Raw genomic sequence first — 19079 nt, 5'->3', positions numbered from 1 at the left:
TTCTGCTATTTATTACTGAAGTAGTGAAGCAGAGAGGGGGCCCAAAAAAAAAGGTTTTACCCCGGGGCCCAATTAAGCTAAGTCGGGCCCTGTATTTAAGCTTAGGTACTTGAGCCATAAAGATTTAGTCATAGAACGGGAAAATTCGTTATAAAAATCATGAGTTATTCAAGTTGTTCCGCCTTTTCCCCTCATAATACACCTGCTGCTACAACACAATATGAGAATTGTTATTTTTGATTAACGACCAGAAGAATCTTCACAATGACCACTAATTTATTGCAAGAGCACCTTTCGTTGACAATCGTTCCAAAATTTCGTTTCAAACTGTTTGACTCCAATATACAAGTTTGACTCCAATATAGGCTCCATAAAGCTATGATGTGAGTTTCGTCGAAGTGAAACAGCAGTGCTTTCTGAAAAAATGGGCACAGCAGCATCTCAGATGAGGATTGTTATATCTTCTCCACAGACGCGTCCCGTTTCAGAATACAAACAGACGCAGACCATCCTCTGGATCGATATGGAGAGAACGTGGTACTCTCAACCATCCCGCATTTGAGCATGAAAGTGTCCAATTGTTGGCTGATGTGGAATAATGACAGGCACGGGTATTTCAATCAATGGCCGTCCTGGTCTGTGCATTATCAGGAATGAGTCACTAACGATTCATTGAAATAACGATCAATTCTTAGATCTATTGTTGTTTTTTATGCCTCGTCAGTCTGTTATGAAGGCTGATGAAGCCAAGTCATCGTGCTCAGTTAATGGTAAATCTCGTTTACGAAGAAAGAATCTTTTCGAATGGATTGAACTGCATATTCCCCAGATATGAACTCTATAATGGAAGGGGCGTGAAACGTTCAAAGGAGAATGGTTGCTACGCTATTCGCTTATCTTTCCCCTCAGAAACAATTCAGCAATTGGTAAGGCCATTATCATTTCAATAATAAGTAATGCTATCAATACTCATAGTAATACTACTTGTCACTCTCTTGTCAGAGCCACTCTCATTGCAAGCAAATCACACACCTCCGTACCCATCGATGATAAAGGAATTAGTTCGAAGAAGTTAATAATCTTTTCCGATCAGGCAAAGCTTGTTTTTTGAATTTTTTGTGACTCTTTCTTAAAGTGATCAGTGTCCTTAAAAAACTGATAGCAAAACTTCTAAAAGAAGATTCAAAAACTTGCCTCCATTTATTTAAAAAAATACTCTTGTTATATAATTTCTGTGAGAGAGAGATATCCTTCCTAGGGTAAGTTCTTAGAATATTAAATTGGACAAGAAAAACAGTGAGTTCTTAAATATCTAAATAGAAAATTTGTTACCAGCATTTTAGTCTTTTGATTACGCTGATGATGGTCTTGTATGCGATTGACACGCCACCGATCATTGTCTAAGGAGAACCTGATTGGTGAAATGCTTCAAACAATGAAACAGTCTCACCAATCAGATTTATCGTTTCTCTGGAGCGCAATCTGATGTGTCTGAGCCACATGCAGTGCAAACGGTCCCTTTTTTTCTCGGCTTCTTCGGCAATCATCAATTTTATTTCTGCTACAAAACAAGGCAGCTAGCAGCTATCCAAAGTTTATTTAAACCGGAAGTTATGTCCTCTGAGCGTTCTTAAAAATAACATTCGCCCATTCGGGTGCAAAAAGTTGAAAACGTTGCTCAGAGCTAAGCTAGAACTTGCGCTATTTACGAACTTAATCTCGCTTTCGGTGGTAAAGGTTGAGAATCAGCCTCTTCAATTTATTACCTAATCGTTACCATGGTATTTTTATTTTCGCAGTATTGTTTTTAAAATAATCAAATATTCAGTTTTTTTCATTTCCTCCTCATTAATTAAAATTATTTATTTTAAATGTTAAACCTGTCATGAAATATATTTTAGGTTTATTGCTATAAATTCATTGTGTATTTACCTGTACAGAAATATGATAATCTGAGTGACTTTTTTTTGACAACATGAGTAAATACTCTGGAAAAAATAAGTTAAATTTGAAGCTACCTCCTGGATCTATAGAAATCTATGATTCTACTGCCACTTCTGATTCGAATAATGAGTTAGTACATTTATTTTGTTACATTATAAAAATCTTTACACAAGATTAAGTGTTAACTAATTTGTAGTAAATTGAAATTTAAATACTATTTTATTTTTGCGCACCTTAACGCCAACTTGCCGTAGTTATGATAATCCCCCCTTCAAAAAGGCATTCACCACAATTTCATGGTCTTTGGTTGATCTAGATTCTATTGAATTATGAATCATTAATTATTTTTTTCCTTCTCAGTTATCATGTAAATTTCCTCTATTAAAGCAAGTAAAGTTAGATGTTATTGGAGTAACTGAATGATAATGCCAGAAACCTCACCTAAAATTTTTTAACCGAATATCTACATATTATGATCTGGTGCTGTAACTACAATCGACAAATAGACTTTAAACCTGTAAATATTTAAAATCAAACTTGTAGAGATTTTCCGGGAGCTGCCCACAAGCTATACCTGAGTTGGTTTACTCCTGTGATGTTTATTTCTTTTTTCTAGTCTAGAAGATATTTCCATATCATGCCCCAATACATTTTGAACTTGCAAATTTTTTTGAAAAAACTTATTGAGGTTACCTTAGGGGGGAATGTAAGTTATACCTTTTACTTTTAAGTTGGTTCCTTATTGTGATGTTTTTCTTAGCCCAGGCTTCAAACCAGAAGTTGCAAAGACTTAGCAATTATTCTGCTACAGATCATATTATAAAAGTTTTCCCTTAGTTTCTCAAAAGCCAAGACTTGGCAATTATTTTGGTGTAGATCATTATACAGAAATCTTCTCTACATGAACCCGTGTTGTTACCGGATCTGTTGTTTATTTCACAAAAAGAAGTGTTTCACAGCAATGTTATCTTTAAAAGTTGAGTTTGTTTATGGAGAGTGGAATTTCTAAACATGTTTCTAGTGATGAAATTTTACCTATGCTTAAATACTAATCAAATAATAGTAACAACCAGTCAGAAAGACAAGAGAGAGAAAAAAATTAAAACTCAAAGGAGAACAGACTTGAAAGGCAGGTATAACTCATGGCTATCTACCTGAGCAAACTTAAACACGTTTTTAATGTTTTGCCATTACATAAACCAGAGATCTCCAAAGTAGGCCCACTTAAAAACACCTGGGATTTTTTCCAGAATTACTGTACTTGATCAATAGATTTTACTTCAGAAGTAAAATAATTGCTAATTGTAATTTAAACAAAACTTCCCAACAAATGACTAGTTTATACTTGACATATTTAAATCACAAATGTCTTCAACTTATTTTGAATGAGCTATTAATTAGGATGGAAAAGTGAAGTATTTGTTCTTATGAAAAACCCATTGTTGACTAGCGTTTGCAAAATCTTACAAATATTTTTTAAATTTATATAAAATTATTATTATTATGTTTTTAATTATCAAACTTCCATTAGAATTTCTTAACTTTTGATATGATTTAAATTTTTTAAATATCTGGACAGCTTGTAGCGATTTAAAATATTTATTAAAGATAAATTTATTAAATAAATAATCCAAAGAAATTGAAGCGGTAGGATATTACATGATTAAAAACTTTATTCACTTCAAAATACGGTAGGGAACCGATTATCCGGAACGATCGGGACCATTGCTATTTTGGATAACTGATTTTTCCGGTTTTCTGAATCGCTACAAAAAGCCGTTTTTTTTTATTGTTAAACCCAACTAAAAAAAAAAAATTTGGAAATAATCTTAAAAAGAAGAAAAAACGATGAAGTAATACACTAATGATTATTTCCAAAATGATGGTAAGGTAAACATCTTTCAAAAAAGAAAGAAAAATCCTAAAATCTTATGAGGAAAAAAAAAATTTTTTTTTAAAATGGCGGGAAAATTTATCGAATTTTGTTCCGGTTTTTTTGTTTTCCGGTTTTCTGATTTCCGGATAACGGGTTCTCTACTGCATATATAAATAGAAAATAATATTTAATATGTTTCAAGCATTCAAAAGCCTGCACTTGTTTTCAAAATTTGCTTGACCAGAATGAGAAGAAACAAAAGTGATTTGAATTATAAAACAAAAAGTTGCCATTTAAAATGGAAAAATGAAGGTGAGAAACAAAATTTTGAAAAACCGCAGTAGCCGGGAAAGAAAAAGTATAAAAAATAGAACAAGAAAAATCACAGTGGTTTAGAAGGGCAAATCAGGGTAAAATGTATATCCATGAAGAGATGGTTGAAAAACTGATGAGATAACAAGAAAATCAGCATTCATATGAATGAAACAAGATTCCTTTTCCGACCTCTAGTTTTGTTTATTATTACTTTCTTTTTTCATTGCTAACACGAAGATAAGTAATATAATTCTATATTTTAAGATCATGTGACACCAGCTTTGTAGTCACTACGTTTAAAAAAAGTAGTTGTAGTTAACTTCTGTTTGTAGCATGGTTGTTATAGTTAACTTTAAAAATAATGTAGTTTTTCCGACCACTGGTTTTGTTTATTATTACTTTCTTTTTTAATTTCTAACACATAGATAAGTAATGATTCTATATTTTTAGATCATGTGACACCAGCATTGAAGCGCTTCAGAAGACTTTAGAAGGATTGGATCTTGACGAATTGCAGAGAAAAAGACTGGAAAATTTCCTCTCACAGAAACAACAAGTTGGTGAGCTCAGTGTGGATGATTTTGAGAATTTAGGTGAGCTTGGTGCAGGTAATGGGGGTGTCGTCACAAAAGTATTGCACAAACGGAGTGGATTAGTCATGGCTCGGAAGGTAACAAAATTATAGACATTATAATCTGGTAGTTTAAATCGCTAAATGTCATATAGAATGTATTAATGTTATATATTGTTAGAAATGTCATAGATTGTTGAAATCATTTAATTATACAGTCGACTCGTGTTATAACGACCCTGTGATAGAACGACCAACATGATATAACGACCCCGTGAAGGAGTCCCAATTCACATCCATAGAAGATAACGTTATTTTACTCTTGCTATAACGACCGTAAAAAAGGTCAACTCCTAATATAACGACCCTCTCTGAATTTGAACACCGCTCTTTTCTAACTTCCTATTGGAAAGTGGGGTTGAATGTTTGACCTTGAACAAGCACACATATGTTAAGTCCTCTTAACATGTTACTTCAACAAATTAATGCACATCAAAAAATTAATGNCGCTAAATGTCATATAGAATGTATTAATGTTATATATTGTTAGAAATTTCATAGATTGTTGAAATCATTTAATTATAATAATAATTTTTTTTTTTTTTTTAATATTATTAGAGCTAGATCAATTATTCAACTGATCAATCATAATTACAGAATATCTGCGCACCTGGAAAGTCTTGAAAAATCGTGGAAAGTCATGTCTCAAGTGAAAGTATTGAGCAAAATTTTCCATGAAATGTCATGATTTTATCTATTTTTAAAAAAAAAATCATGGAAAGTCATATTTTAGGTCGCCAAAAAATCTAATTTTTAAAATGGAATCCCCCCCAAATTTTTTCTATTATCATGCTCTTTAAAAATTATGGTGTACTTTCAAAAAATGAAAGAAAAAACATTTCTAGAGCAAAACTGTAATTTCAGAATATTTATTATTACTTTTTTTTATCAATTTAAAATTCTAGCTGAAGCTAGCCAGTCGTTGGCGAATTTTTTTTAATTCCAAAATGAGAACAGGATAATTAGGAGTATTTTCTTTCCTTTCAGGAAACGTAACTTTAGAATATAATTCTGCAGGATAAAAGAAAAAATATTATTTGCCTTCATATTTTTTCCGCTATTTTATTGCTTCAACTCTTTCTTTACTATGCTTTTTAAATTAAAAATCTATAAATATAAAGATATAAAGATGCAGAGTATAACAGTTTTGGTTATACCTATCATTTCAATTAATGTTATAATAGTGCTTTTTTAAATTTACTGTTTTGTTTTATCTGAGAAAATAGTAACTTTGATAAGTCATGAAAAATTCTTGGAATTAGTCGTGGAAAGTCATGGATTTGAAAATCTAAAATGTAGCATATACCCTGTAATTATTAGGGCTGGATCTTCCATTAGGTAAATCTAGACAACTGTATAGGAGCACTAATAAAAAGAACAAAAAATTTAAATTTGATGATTTCCTTAATATAAAGAATGTTGTTTTTAAAATTCTTTTCAAGGGGTATTATAAACTCAATTACACTTCTTTTGTTTGAAATGTTTTTTTTTCACTCCTGTGAAATTAAAGTACCTTTACTTAGTTTATTTTTGGGTTAAAATGTGTGTTCTTTGCATATCAAGTTGTCTGTTATTTATCGTTGTTTTAAAAATACTTTTCAAAGGGTACTATAAACTCAATTACGCTTTTCTTGTTTGAATTTTTTTTCCCATTCTTTCTGTGAAGTTAAAGTACCTTTGCTTAGGTTATTTTTGGGTTAAAATGTATTCTTTGCAGTTATCAAGTTGCATATTATTTATCTAAATTGGCTGCTCCGAAACAGATCAATAAATATTTTAATATATTTGTCACCTTTGGTGTACGACTTTAAATGGTACTTTTATGTTGTGTTTTCCCCCAAAAAAATATAAAAATTTAACCAGTTGAGAATAATCCTAACAATGTAAATATTTGTATTAGTAATCAAAATTAAACCCATAAGCACAGATAATTTTACAAGTCTGTAATTATTATTTAAAAACAATATATAAATTTTTTCAAAATGGAATCTGAATAAAAAATGGCAGTGGCTTTAAGGAACGGCAGCTTACTTTTACAAAAACGGCAGCTTACTTTTACAAAAACGGCAGCTTACTTTTACAAAAACGGCAAACAGGGAGCATTTATTGCAATCAAAGGACAAGCAGTGCAGGCCGCCCTTGTTGTAATCGTTCATGTTCTAACGCTTCGGGAGAACACTGGAACTACATACCCATTTAGTACAAACCATTTAATATTTGATGTAGCCTTGACATTAAACACTTCTGTAAAAACTGTATAACTTTCAGAAACAACTTTTATTTCATTTTTTCCCAATGCTTTTCAATTCCAACCTTGGGCTTTCTTAAAGTCTTTGACATCCTTAAATGTTATTCTAGCAAATTTTTCAGTTTCAGAAAGTAAAACTCTGCTTCCTTATTATGAATAATTCATCTTCACAACTTAAAAATTTGCTAAAGAAACAAGGTTTAAGAATGTCTAAGACTTTAGAAACATGAGAATTGTAGAACCTTCCAAACACGAACTTTAAAAGTTTTTTTTTTTTCCCAAAACATTTGTATTCAAGTACAGAAGAACTGTATGGCATATAGAAATGAATTACATGAATATGAAATGAATCCATGTAATATTTTCATAAGTTGTTAGATAAGTCCTGAAAGTTAATAACTGCACCCTAATAGTATCATTATTAAATCATTAAATTTGCAACAAAAATTCATTTTTGGTGCAACTACCTTTTTTTTTTTTCAATTAAGAAAAATTGTGTTTTGAAGAATTTATCTTAAAAATATTTATTTTGAATGATTTTGATCTCACAAGCTTAGTCTTACCACCAGTCTTTTTATTTTTAACGAATTCCGACTTTAAAAAATTCAACTTACTTTTAAATTTCATCCAATCTGGAGTGCTTTCAATTTGATCTAAGCTGTATTGCAGCACAGAAATTCACTACTATTTTCAATTTGATCTAAGCTAGAATGCCTTTGAAAACTTTGCCATACTTTTCACTTTGATCTAAGCTGTATTGCCACACAGAAATTAATCATACTTTTCAATATGATCTAACCTAGAATTCTTTTGATTTGTAAGCTAAGTTGTAATCATCAGTATTACTTGTGTTTAACAATATTTTAGCAATCATTTACAGTGTGACTGTTGAAAGGTTTTCATAAATTAAAATTATTTTTCATGAAAGATTTAGACCCTTTTTTATTTTTCTTATCATCATCATAGTTGGCCAGACAGCTCAATATGGGCAAATGCCTTTCTCTGAAATTTATTCAAAACGACTTCTGATTTATCTTTGATCTCCAATTCTTTTCATTAATTGCAAGAAAATCAGACTCCACCGAATCAGCCCATCTGAACCGTGGTTTTACCCGCTTTATTGTTCCAGTGGGTCTAAAAAGCAATATCTTTATTAATTTTATTGTCATCACTCATTTCAATCCCATGAGCTATCCAATTCATTCTATTTATTTTTATGTATTTAATAATATCTAGTTGCTTATAAATATTGTACAGTTCAAAGTTAAATCTCCTTCCCCAGCCATTGTTTTCATTTACACCAACTATACTCTGCAAAATCTTTCTCTCGAATATTGCGATACAATTTTCCTTCAGTTTTGTCATTGTCCAAGCTTCAGAAGCGTATATCAAGACTGACCTGATAAGAGTTTTGTAAATTAAGAACTTTGTTTTTCTAGAAAGAAGCCTAGATTTAATAAATCTTCTCAGCCCTATTTGCTAGATAGAGTTTTTATTTCAGCAGACATTCTGTTATCAATAGTAATAATTGATCTATTTATTTTTCTATTTTAGCTTATTCATCTTGAAGTAAAACCAGCTATTAGGAACCAAATTATACGAGAATTGAAGGTACTTCATGAGTGCAATTCTCCTCACATTGTTGGTTTTTATGGAGCCTTTTATAGCGATGGAGAAATCAACATTTGCATGGAATACATGGTAATAACTGTAAAAAATTTTTTAATTCCACATTCTTAATTTTCTAATAGCTGAAAACCTTTCATTTGTTTGAATCAGTTCTCCTGAAAAACTAAATTGTTTTTGTTGTTACTGTTGTTACTAATTGTTTTGTTAACTACAACTATTTTATTACCAATGCAGTTAACTGTAACTATTTTTTAAATGTTGTGATTACAAACTACTTCCAAAATGTACATAACATCTTTTATTAAACTGATTTTGTTTGAGGATTCAATTTACGCTTATAATCACGTTTTTGTCAGTTTAAAGTGTTTCTAGTTAGCTACTACTATTTTATTACCAATGCAGTTGACTACAACTATTTTTTAAATGTAGTAATTATAAACTGCTTTTGAAATGTAGTCACTACTTTTAAGTAGTCATACTTGTTACTCCCTCAGGAAAAATGTCAATCTAGAAATTTAGATGCTGAGTGAGAAAAAGTGATGAGTTAAAATATGATATGTTGGAAGATCTGACTGATTAGTCAAAATTATAAATAACTCCAACAAAATTCTTCCCTCACTTGCTGCAGCATGTCATGATCAGTATTGTGATCCTTTGTAGTAATTCTTGTTAAATCATGAAGCACAGTGGCATGAACATGTAATCTTTTATGTAAACCTGTAAAAAAAAATTATAGGGATTTAAGTTTGGAGAGTTTCATCGAAGATGTATAGAATTGCTGTCTAACCAGCTTTCAATCCAATGATGAGGAAGCTCCTTATTTAGGAAATCATGAACATCTCTCCCACAATGAAGAGCGGGATGCTCTTGTTGAAAGATGCATAATCTACTTGCAATTGTGGCATCATCCACAGTTGCAACATATCGACGAAGAAACGCAACCACCTTCGTATGTGGCATGTTGCAGCGAGCGTGGCAAGAATTTGACTTTAGACTTGATTTCTGTTGCATCACCAAAAGTTCACAGATTGAACATTTGTAAAAAATGTTCCTTTATTGGATCAAATAAAATTTTTTGATGTATTGTTAATGTTTTATTTGTTGTGAATTCCTGTGACATGTAAGGTATAAAGATATTTAAAATACAAAAAACTGTGGTTAAGACAACAAAAAAAAGTGATGATTCTCCTTTTTAAAAGAAAACATCAGTCTAGATTTAATTTAATTTTGCTACTGCCAAATTCTTCTCATCATATCATCTAAAGAAAAAATTTCTGCTACTATATTTTAGTATATTAAGTTGGATTTATTTGAATCTTATTCCATTTGTTTGAAAAATTCAAATACAATACTAAGTCACGGTCATCTGTTTACAGGAAGGATGTTTATTCCAGACACTTTCAAACAATCAAAATTCTTTATTCTCTTTCCCTTTTCAAAAAAAAAAAATTTTTTTTTTTTCAATTGCGACTTTTTAAAAAATGGTATGTAGGGATGAATTCCTCTGCTTTTCCGCTTCTTTATAACTTTTACCTGACTTTTAACTTTTGTTCGCTTTGAATCCCATTTCGACTGTAACCTAAAGGGCAAAAAAGGGAGAAATCAAGTAAACAAAATTCGGCATTTCACTACAGCGCAAAAAAATTGCGTACTTTTTTCCCTCCTCGCATAAAAAGATTACTATCAGTATGAATCACACACTCAATTTCAGAGATCGTAAAAACTTCACAGTTTGAAAAAATTTCAAATTTGAGATGAAATAGTCATGGCTAAAGCAGGTTATTAAATTTTTATTCAAAAGCGCAGTTCGGAATTTGTGGATCATAATAATATTATATTAAAAAAGAACAATAATATTATATTAAAACGTAATAATATTATATTAAAAATACATAAAAAGATAACATAAGTTATACAGATTTTATGTATTTTTTTCACACTGTGTTTCTTAAAACACCTAATGTTTTAATTTTACTAACATTTGTTTCTTCAATTTAATATAGAATGGTGGATCATTAGATCTAGTATTGAAAAAAGCTGGAAGAATACCTGAAAAAATTTTAGGGAAAGTAACAATTGCTGTAAGTTTGGCTATCATATAATATCCATGTTTTTGATGTATTTATATTATTGTTAAGGCTATTAAAATACATTTAAAACCCTAAATGTGTAAAGTATAGTTAAGAAATGTCTTTCTTTGCTGTTTATCTTGTCTGCAAGAATGAGTGGATCAAAGGGAAGAATGATAAAAATACTTTTATTTAGTTTTATTTAATTTTCACAAATCAGCCGATGATTCATAATTACTCTGTTTGGAAACATGCATCTCTATATTCATCAGGATTTCTCTATATTTGTTGCTTAAAAATATTATGCTTCAAATTTTTTTTTTTGGCTAAACTTTGTTCCTTTACTTTTTTTATGTATGCACTTTAATTTATGAATACTGTTTTCTTGTATTTATTTGTGCAAATTAAGCAACTTCAAAGTTTTTCGTTTCACTGTTGCCACCCTTTACAAGTGTATAATGTATAATATATTAAATTCTAGGTTTTCAAAGGTTTGAACTACTTGCGTGAGAAGCACCAGATCATGCACAGAGGTCAGGCAATTTTTAATGAACCTATCAAATAAATTTGTAATTTTTTTTCTTCTAAAAATTATAAAATATTTTCATAGATGTAAAGCCGTCAAATATTCTGGTCAATTCCAGAGGAGAGATTAAAATTTGTGACTTTGGAGTGAGTGGTCAGCTGATTGACTCGATGGCAAACTCTTTCGTTGGTACGCGTTCTTACATGTCTGTGAGTATCTTTCGTCTTTATATGTTGCAGCCTGCTTATAATATGACATATATATGATAATATGACATAAATATGATAATATGACATATATTAATAACGATATGATATGAAAGTGATTTTTTTTTGTTGTTAATTTGGCTATCCAACCCGTTATATTATGTGTTGTGGGAAACTCCAGCTTTTCCTGTATTTTATCATCATTATGTTAAGTCTTTGAAAAATTTTCCATTGATTTTTATTTATTAATATGATAAACTTTCAAAAATAAGAAGAAAAAAATATTGATGGGTGAAGCCTAGATATTTTTTTAAAGGTGTTTTAAAATATTTTTTGAGTTTTCAAAAAGTGATTATTTTTTGTTAAAAAATGCAGCTACACAACTTGTTGTATTATATATTTTCAGCCAGAAAGATTGCAGGGAACACATTATACAGTACAGTCTGATATATGGAGTTTAGGTCTTTCTCTCGTTGAAATGGTTATAGGAAGGTATCCGATTCCGCCACCAAATGACAAGGAGCTGGCCTCTCTGTTTGGTGCTAAATATCTTGCACAAAAAGAGTGCTTGTGTCCCTCATCCAGTTCGAAGAATAGACCAAGTAAGGTGTTAGATGTCTTTTTCAAATCACACAAATTCTTTCATTTTTTAATTGATCTTTCTCTTCTTTTTCTTTACAGGCAATCTTAATCTAGGCACTAATGATACTCCAAGTTTATCTATATTCGAGCTTCTGGATTACATTGTTAATGAGGTATATCAATATGCATAACATTTATGTTTTGGAAATTGAAATATTTTCTACTTGAAGAGACAAATAATAATATAAGTTACTTTAAAACAGTAGAATATGCAATGAAAACAAAATTTTAATTGTTAGCAGCATTAGAAATAAAATGCAACAATTGATTTCGCCTTCTTAATGCAGTATAGATCTTCCATTGTAAGTTATGTAATAAGTAGACAGTCCCTAAGTTTAAAATTTTACAACTTAAAAATTATAAGCTTTTACTAATCAAAATTTAGACTGTAGGGTATTATTAATCATAATAAATATAAATGTTACTTAACCATTCCAAAAATGTTGGAGTATCAGTTGAAAATTTTTAAATTCAAATATTAGCTTCGTTATTAAATATTGAAATTTTTAGAAAATCAAATCTGTTATCAATTTTCCTAATAAAATGTTTCTAGTGTGATCTGAGAGTGGAGTGCTGTAATATTTTTCGAGAATGAACACGATTATAAATTTTTATTTTGAACTACAATTGTGTGTGTATATATATTTTTATTATTTATATTTTTAATTATTATTGATATTTTTTGAAAATATTTTATTTTAATAATTTTTGTTCTTCTCCTTTCATTAATCCTTATTATTTTCCAGGTTTTCTCTACATTTTTAACTTATTTTATGAGTTCTATATACTTGCAGCTTTTGTGCAGTAAATAAATCTTATTAATTTTCTTCGTCTTTCTTTTTATCCTTTTTATATTGTGTACTAAAATGTTATTTGATCCCTTCCGAAAAATTCTATTATTGAAGACTGTTTTTATACCCGTTTAATTCGCTAATTTATCAAAATCAGATTTTCCCTTTCAGTTTCTACTAAGACTTTCATGACATTTTTTATTTCTTTCAAAATTAAACCTGCGTAGACCAACTAATGAACACGAAGTCCTTATTGAAGTGACCATCTATTGTATCCTTATCTTAACTGAAAAACGGAAATTCCTTTTAAGCTAATGAAACATTTCTCAAAATGAAACAGTTTTTTTTTTCATTTCTGTATCTCTTCTTTATAGAACTAGGCGGGGTCAAAAAACAACAAATATTCATTTAAATGGGGAAGTTTAACATTAGTTTCAAATAAAATTATTTGGTTCCATTAAATTTTATTCGTATAAACAGGTTATTCGATTATCCGATATGCAATTAAGTGGGGATGACTGTACCAAAACTAGAGTCAAAACAAACCAAATGCAAGGTAAGCTAAAAGCAGGGTAAACTGAAGTCCGCTTCTGTTTACCCTGCTGACCCGTAAACTGAAGTTTTGACACCACTTAACTTTTTATGGTGCACGATAACATCAAAAATGTAGCTTAGCAGTGTTTAATAAATGCTTCAATTGAGTTTCTTTTGTATTGCTTAATTAATAATATTTATAAAGTATGTCCAGTAGTTTTAAAGGAATATTTATTTAATTTAAATGAAGAATCAAGGAAATATCAAGATTCTAAATATTTTAGTAATATTGATCAAAGCCAGGAGCATATTTTCCTTAGCTCTAAATTTCCCCATGCTCCAGCAATTTCATTGTATTCTACAGAAATGTAAATAGCCTGCCGCATTGTAACACCATTGCTGTTATCCAAGTTGCTCTAGAAAAACTATTCCCAGCATAAAAGTACATTTATAATAAGGATTTAAAATCAAATATGAAAGAAGTATTAAATTATTTTCTTAAGATTGATTTATTTAGTTATTGTAAATAATTTAATTTCATTCTTTCATTCTTTAGTTAAATATTTCTTATGTTGTCTAGTTATATTGTTAAAATTCGCATGATATTCGGCCGCAGAGATGTTCACATCTTTTATTTATTTATTTTTTTGGGGGGGAAGGAGGGGTATATTTATAATTTTTTTGTAGTGATTTTAACTTTTACCATTATTTTTTTACCTTTCATGCCTAATAATACCTTTCATTTAAAAAACAGCACCTTTAAATTTTTATTTTCTCATAATTTTCAGTTTAAAATATAACAAAATCTTTCAAGTTGTTATCAATGAATCTTTTTTTTTAAGAATAAAATTTACATTGTTATAGAGATTGTCTTTTAAGTTGCCTTTAATTATTTTTCAAAAGTGAGAATTATTGTGGTGAATATACCAGTGGTCTGTCTAGGTTTTTTTTAGAGGTACTTATTTTGTGAAAAAATTTAGACATAATTTGTGAAATTTAAAAATTATAGTAAAAAATCAACACAAAAAAATGGTAAAATAAGAAAATATTTTCAAGAATATTTAAATATTTTTCGAAAATATGTTAAAAGTATTTTGTGAAACTACAGTTCTTCCTAAAATTTAAATTTGTAAAGTACCACTAAACGGCAGTAAATTTGCCCTGGACAGACCCCTGTATACACATAATATAGTATAAGAGGGTAATTTAAACATTGAGGATCAGATTCAGTTGTTACTTAATATTACACATTTTAATAAACTGGTATGTGGAGGGCCCTTTTCTAGCAAGGAAGCATCGTGTCCTTTTTCATTGTTCCTTAACATAATAAAAATGTCAAATTAAAATCTGAAACTAGAAAGCGTGCACAAATACAGTAAAATAGCTGGAGCATCGAATTTTTTTTCTGGCTTTGGTTCCCTGTTTCTAAGACTACCATAATAATTTCTTTTCAATCGATTTAATATTTGGTATTTCTATTTCAGCCCCCACCAACTGTGCCTGATGGAGTTTTCTCTAATGCGTTTAAAGACCTTGTAGATAGATGGTATGTATTTTCTCCTTACAGTTATTATCTCTTAACAATAGTTACTGATGTTTATATTCACATTGTGAGTACAGGGTGCTTAGCGTTTTTAAAAAGTGCTTAGGTTTGATTTACGTTTCTAAAAGCCCTTAAAGGTGCTTCTTTTATTCAACGTTTGTAAAAAGTGCTTAATTTTCTGCCTTTTAAATATAGATTTTTTTTCTTTGCCGGTCGATTGTTGTAGAAATACTTGTTATTGAACCACCAATAGATGGCGGAGTTTATCATTAGATTGTAACTGTAACTGAAAACAAAGATTTTGTAAAAAGCAAGAACATCTACATTGTAGTGTAGTAGTAGTAATGTCTACCATTGTACCGTAATAATCATGTTAACGATTTAAATATATTTTTGTTACTTACCCCTTGGTAATAATTGAGTAGTTTTCCTGTGCCATCAAGAAAACGAGAAAAAGAATATATTCACTAATAATGGTAATAAATCTTAGGTGTATTTACCCTATTAGAATTGCTTTAAGTTGAAAAGCGAAAATTGTCGCTCTAAATTACAAAAAATTAATGATTTTCACGGCAATATTTATCAGAAACTAATTATTTGATCACAAACATTTAAAGTTTTTGAAAATGTTTTTTAATTTTGTTGATTTTATGTTCCATAAATTAAGAACTTTGAACGATAGAAAAAATAATTTTTATTACTGCACAGATCCTAATTTTGATTTTTTCTTTTTGGAAAGTGTTTAAAAAATATTTTTTGAGTGCTTAAAAAATACTTTAAAGGTGCTTATTTTTTGTAGAAAAATATGGCTACGCATCCTGGATAAGACTATTAATGACACATTGAATCCTCTAAAATGTGAACATTTTTATTCAGTTATTTATTATCAGTACGTTTAAGCTGTTATTATTTATGACAGTTAAACGTAACTACTTTAATTAAATACAAAGGGCAGTTATTATTGGCATCGTGTGTGTTTATTAAAAAAATGAAGACTGATTCCAATATTAAAAACATGTTTATTAAATAATTACGCTTTTCTGAAATTGTCAATTTTGCAATAATACGATCGTCAAATAACAAATATGGAGGTGAAAAGGTAGAAGTTGCCAGTGCACCACCGCTCTTAGTATATTAGATCTGGCAAATTCATGTTGGAAATTGACATTGCACCTAACTTTAATCCATTCACGTGAATAACGTTATAACTTTACGTCATAACTTTAATCCATTCACGTATATATGAAATGGTGTAAGACTAATCTCAATAAATATAATTTGTTTGTTTTTTTGTTTCTTTTTATATATAACCGTCGTTGAATAGTGTAGAATGACTACTAATATTGCTGATAACTGTTAACCTTTTAAAATAAATTTCTCTAAAGCATGTTTTTCATTAGAGATAGAAAAGAAAACGATTCATCTTGAAGCCCCGAGCCATCACGGCTCAGTGTATGGATTAGATTAGATTAAAATGGATAAAAGAAATTAATTCTTTAGCTTCTGAATGCTTTGGTACCAAGAGCTAACGCCAGTAATTTTTTTTTTAAAAATTCGTTATAATCTACTCCTGTTTGTGCATCGTAATTAAAATTAATAAAAACTTGGAGAAAGAAAACGGGCTCTACTTTTTCACGCTTGTTTTATAGTTCAGATAACCTAAATAAAATTCTGATCAATAATTTTTTTTATATATATATGCTATTTTTAAACAAAAAACCGAAGTCTATTAATTTTTCATCATGCAGCACTCCACTCATTTTTATTAAAGTAGAACTCATCACCACCAATCTGACATCCACCTTACCCTACCCAATCTATCGTTCAATTTTTGACGTGGTAGTTGCATTATGTCTACAACTATTCACAAAGGTTTTCAATTTAATAGAATTCTCCGGCTTACTATGTTAAGATTATTTTTTTTTCTATCTGCTACACATTTGAAGTTTGATGCTTTGCAGAAATGAATCATAACTGATCTTGACTTTAGTGCTGCTTAGATATATTCATTTTTAGCTTCTAGTTCAAATAATTTATTGGAAGCCTCAGTCAGAAGTTTGGCCTGGGAGTGACAGGAGTATATACTACTTTGGTATGTCTCAAATGTGCATGATGTCAAAAATGATCAGTGTTTTAATTTCATTTTAACTTCATTTTTGGAGGAGTTGCAGGAAGATATAACTCACAAGAATTCCAAAGCAATCTTAAGCTAAAAAGTTATCTTTAAAATTTTCTGAATCAACAACTTAAAAAAATTCTTAAAAATATTTGTCTGGTTATGATTGACATTAAATAAATTTGAAATGTTATGTATAATTTTTACGAATAGTAATAGACATTTCTTTCTCAGATAGTTAAAAGATTTTTTAATTAATTTAAAAAGAGAGTTCTGAATAAAAGTAGACTGAATACTTTAGAACAAAAAAAGTTATAAACTGATTTCAATAAATAAAGTTCACTTCATTATGTATTAGTATATTCAAGCAAGCAATAACCTGTATGAAAATTCTTTTTCAATATGAATTTTTGTATGAAACTTACTCAGTTTTAGGGAATTTTCTAAAATGTACAAAAACCACGAGAATTTTAATAAAACCAATAGAGTTGGGAGCTATGGATAGTGTTTTTGACACTCTTTATTTCTTGTTACAATCATATCATTGTTATTTATTTATTTCTTTTAGAATTGTTTGGAGAAAAAAAAATTATTGTAGATTAGCTGCAAACAATACAATTTCATAACTCTTGGCATGAAATTTTATTGTTTGCAGCAAATATTGCTGTTTATGAAATTTTATTGTATTTAAACAGAAATTCATAATCTTGACAATGATATTTTATTTTATAACCGTTGTTGAAAAGCCGACCCAATTCCTGGGTTTACAACTACTAATGCTCAACTCGGTAGCCTTGTAATTTTTAACTCAATCCAGAAGACAAGGGAACTCCTGGATCAAGTATTGGGAGAAATTTGCCTCTGTGGAGAACTTTTTGATGGAACTTACCCGCATTTGCGTTACATGGAGAGGAAAACCTCCCACGGTTAGCCTGACGGCAAAAGGACTGTAACCCATGATCTGTCTACCACCGAGGATATTTCACATCAGCACTGTGGTTGGTGCAAGCCGGATGCGGATTCGTAGTGAGCAGCCATTGGTGGGATTCGAACCCCGATCACTTAATTGGAAGGCAAACGCTCTATCCCCTGAGCCATCGCAGCTCTGACAATGATACTGTAATAATTAATGATAAGTAGTAAAAGAGTTGGCACCTCTGCGGCTTCAACCATATACTAATATGATATAATTTCTTCCTTCTTTTAGTCTGAAGAAGAACCCGGCCGAAAGGGCAGACTTAAAAACCCTTCTCGTAAGTTTCCTTTTTTTGTTGAAATGGGCTTCATTTTCAGAAGCTGCAAATGCATTAATCTTTGATGTCTATTAATTTCAGAACCATCCATTTGTGAAGAATGCAGAAAGTGAAAAAATAGATTTTGCGAGATGGGTGTGCCAGACGATGGGACTAGATCCATCCACTCCCACTAAACTCACCCCCGACAATTATATTTGACTACTGAACTCATGTAGATTCTATATTTATACATCAAGAAATGAATAATATGTATTTTTTTTTTTTAATGATCTTAATAAAAACTATTTTCCGCTCTAAAATATCACAATTGAAAGCATGACTGCTTTAATCATGGATTTTTATGCTAACATTAGAAAAACTAAGAAAATAATAATTTATTTTGATATGTTTCATCTAGGTTGGAAAATATCCACAAATTGACAAATTTAATTACTTTTAAAACATATTTGTTCATTCTAAATTCCAGATAATTATTTAAAGCAAGATGGTATATATAATCATAGCTGCCAACATGGATAGGAAAAAATCCAGTAGATTTTACAAAATAATATAAATTTTATGATAATTGTTGCGTATTGTAGTAAATATTTTACTCATAGGGAATTTTAGAGATTTTTATAGCCATCAAAATAGAAAAACTGATATATTTTCCAGTTATGATTGACATTAAACATATTTGAAATGTTATGTGTTATGTTTACGTATAGTTTCGAATATTAATAGGCATTTAATTTTATCAGAGATAATTAAAAG

The 19079-nt window shown here is 29.8% G+C and overlaps 1 protein-coding gene across 1 annotated transcript; it reads left to right on the top strand.

Moving 5' to 3' along the window:
* Positions 1-1588: 1588 nt before the first annotated feature.
* Positions 1589-18625, top strand: LOC107443359 (dual specificity mitogen-activated protein kinase kinase 1). The gene is made up of 11 exons (XM_016057208.4): positions 1589-2073; positions 4586-4805; positions 8569-8715; positions 10647-10724; positions 11194-11245; positions 11323-11447; positions 11851-12046; positions 12126-12199; positions 14896-14957; positions 18278-18323; positions 18405-18625. Exons 1-11 carry the CDS (start codon positions 1976-1978, stop codon positions 18522-18524), a joined length of 1218 nt encoding a protein of 405 aa, XP_015912694.1. The 5' UTR covers positions 1589-1975; the 3' UTR covers positions 18525-18625.
* Positions 18626-19079: the final 454 nt, after the last annotated feature.

Source organism: Parasteatoda tepidariorum, chromosome 7, assembly GCF_043381705.1.
Source record: "Parasteatoda tepidariorum isolate YZ-2023 chromosome 7, CAS_Ptep_4.0, whole genome shotgun sequence".
NCBI lineage: Eukaryota > Metazoa > Arthropoda > Arachnida > Araneae > Theridiidae > Parasteatoda > Parasteatoda tepidariorum.
Note: the sequence above shows the minus strand (reverse complement) of the source record. Positions and strands in the feature narration are given on the sequence as shown.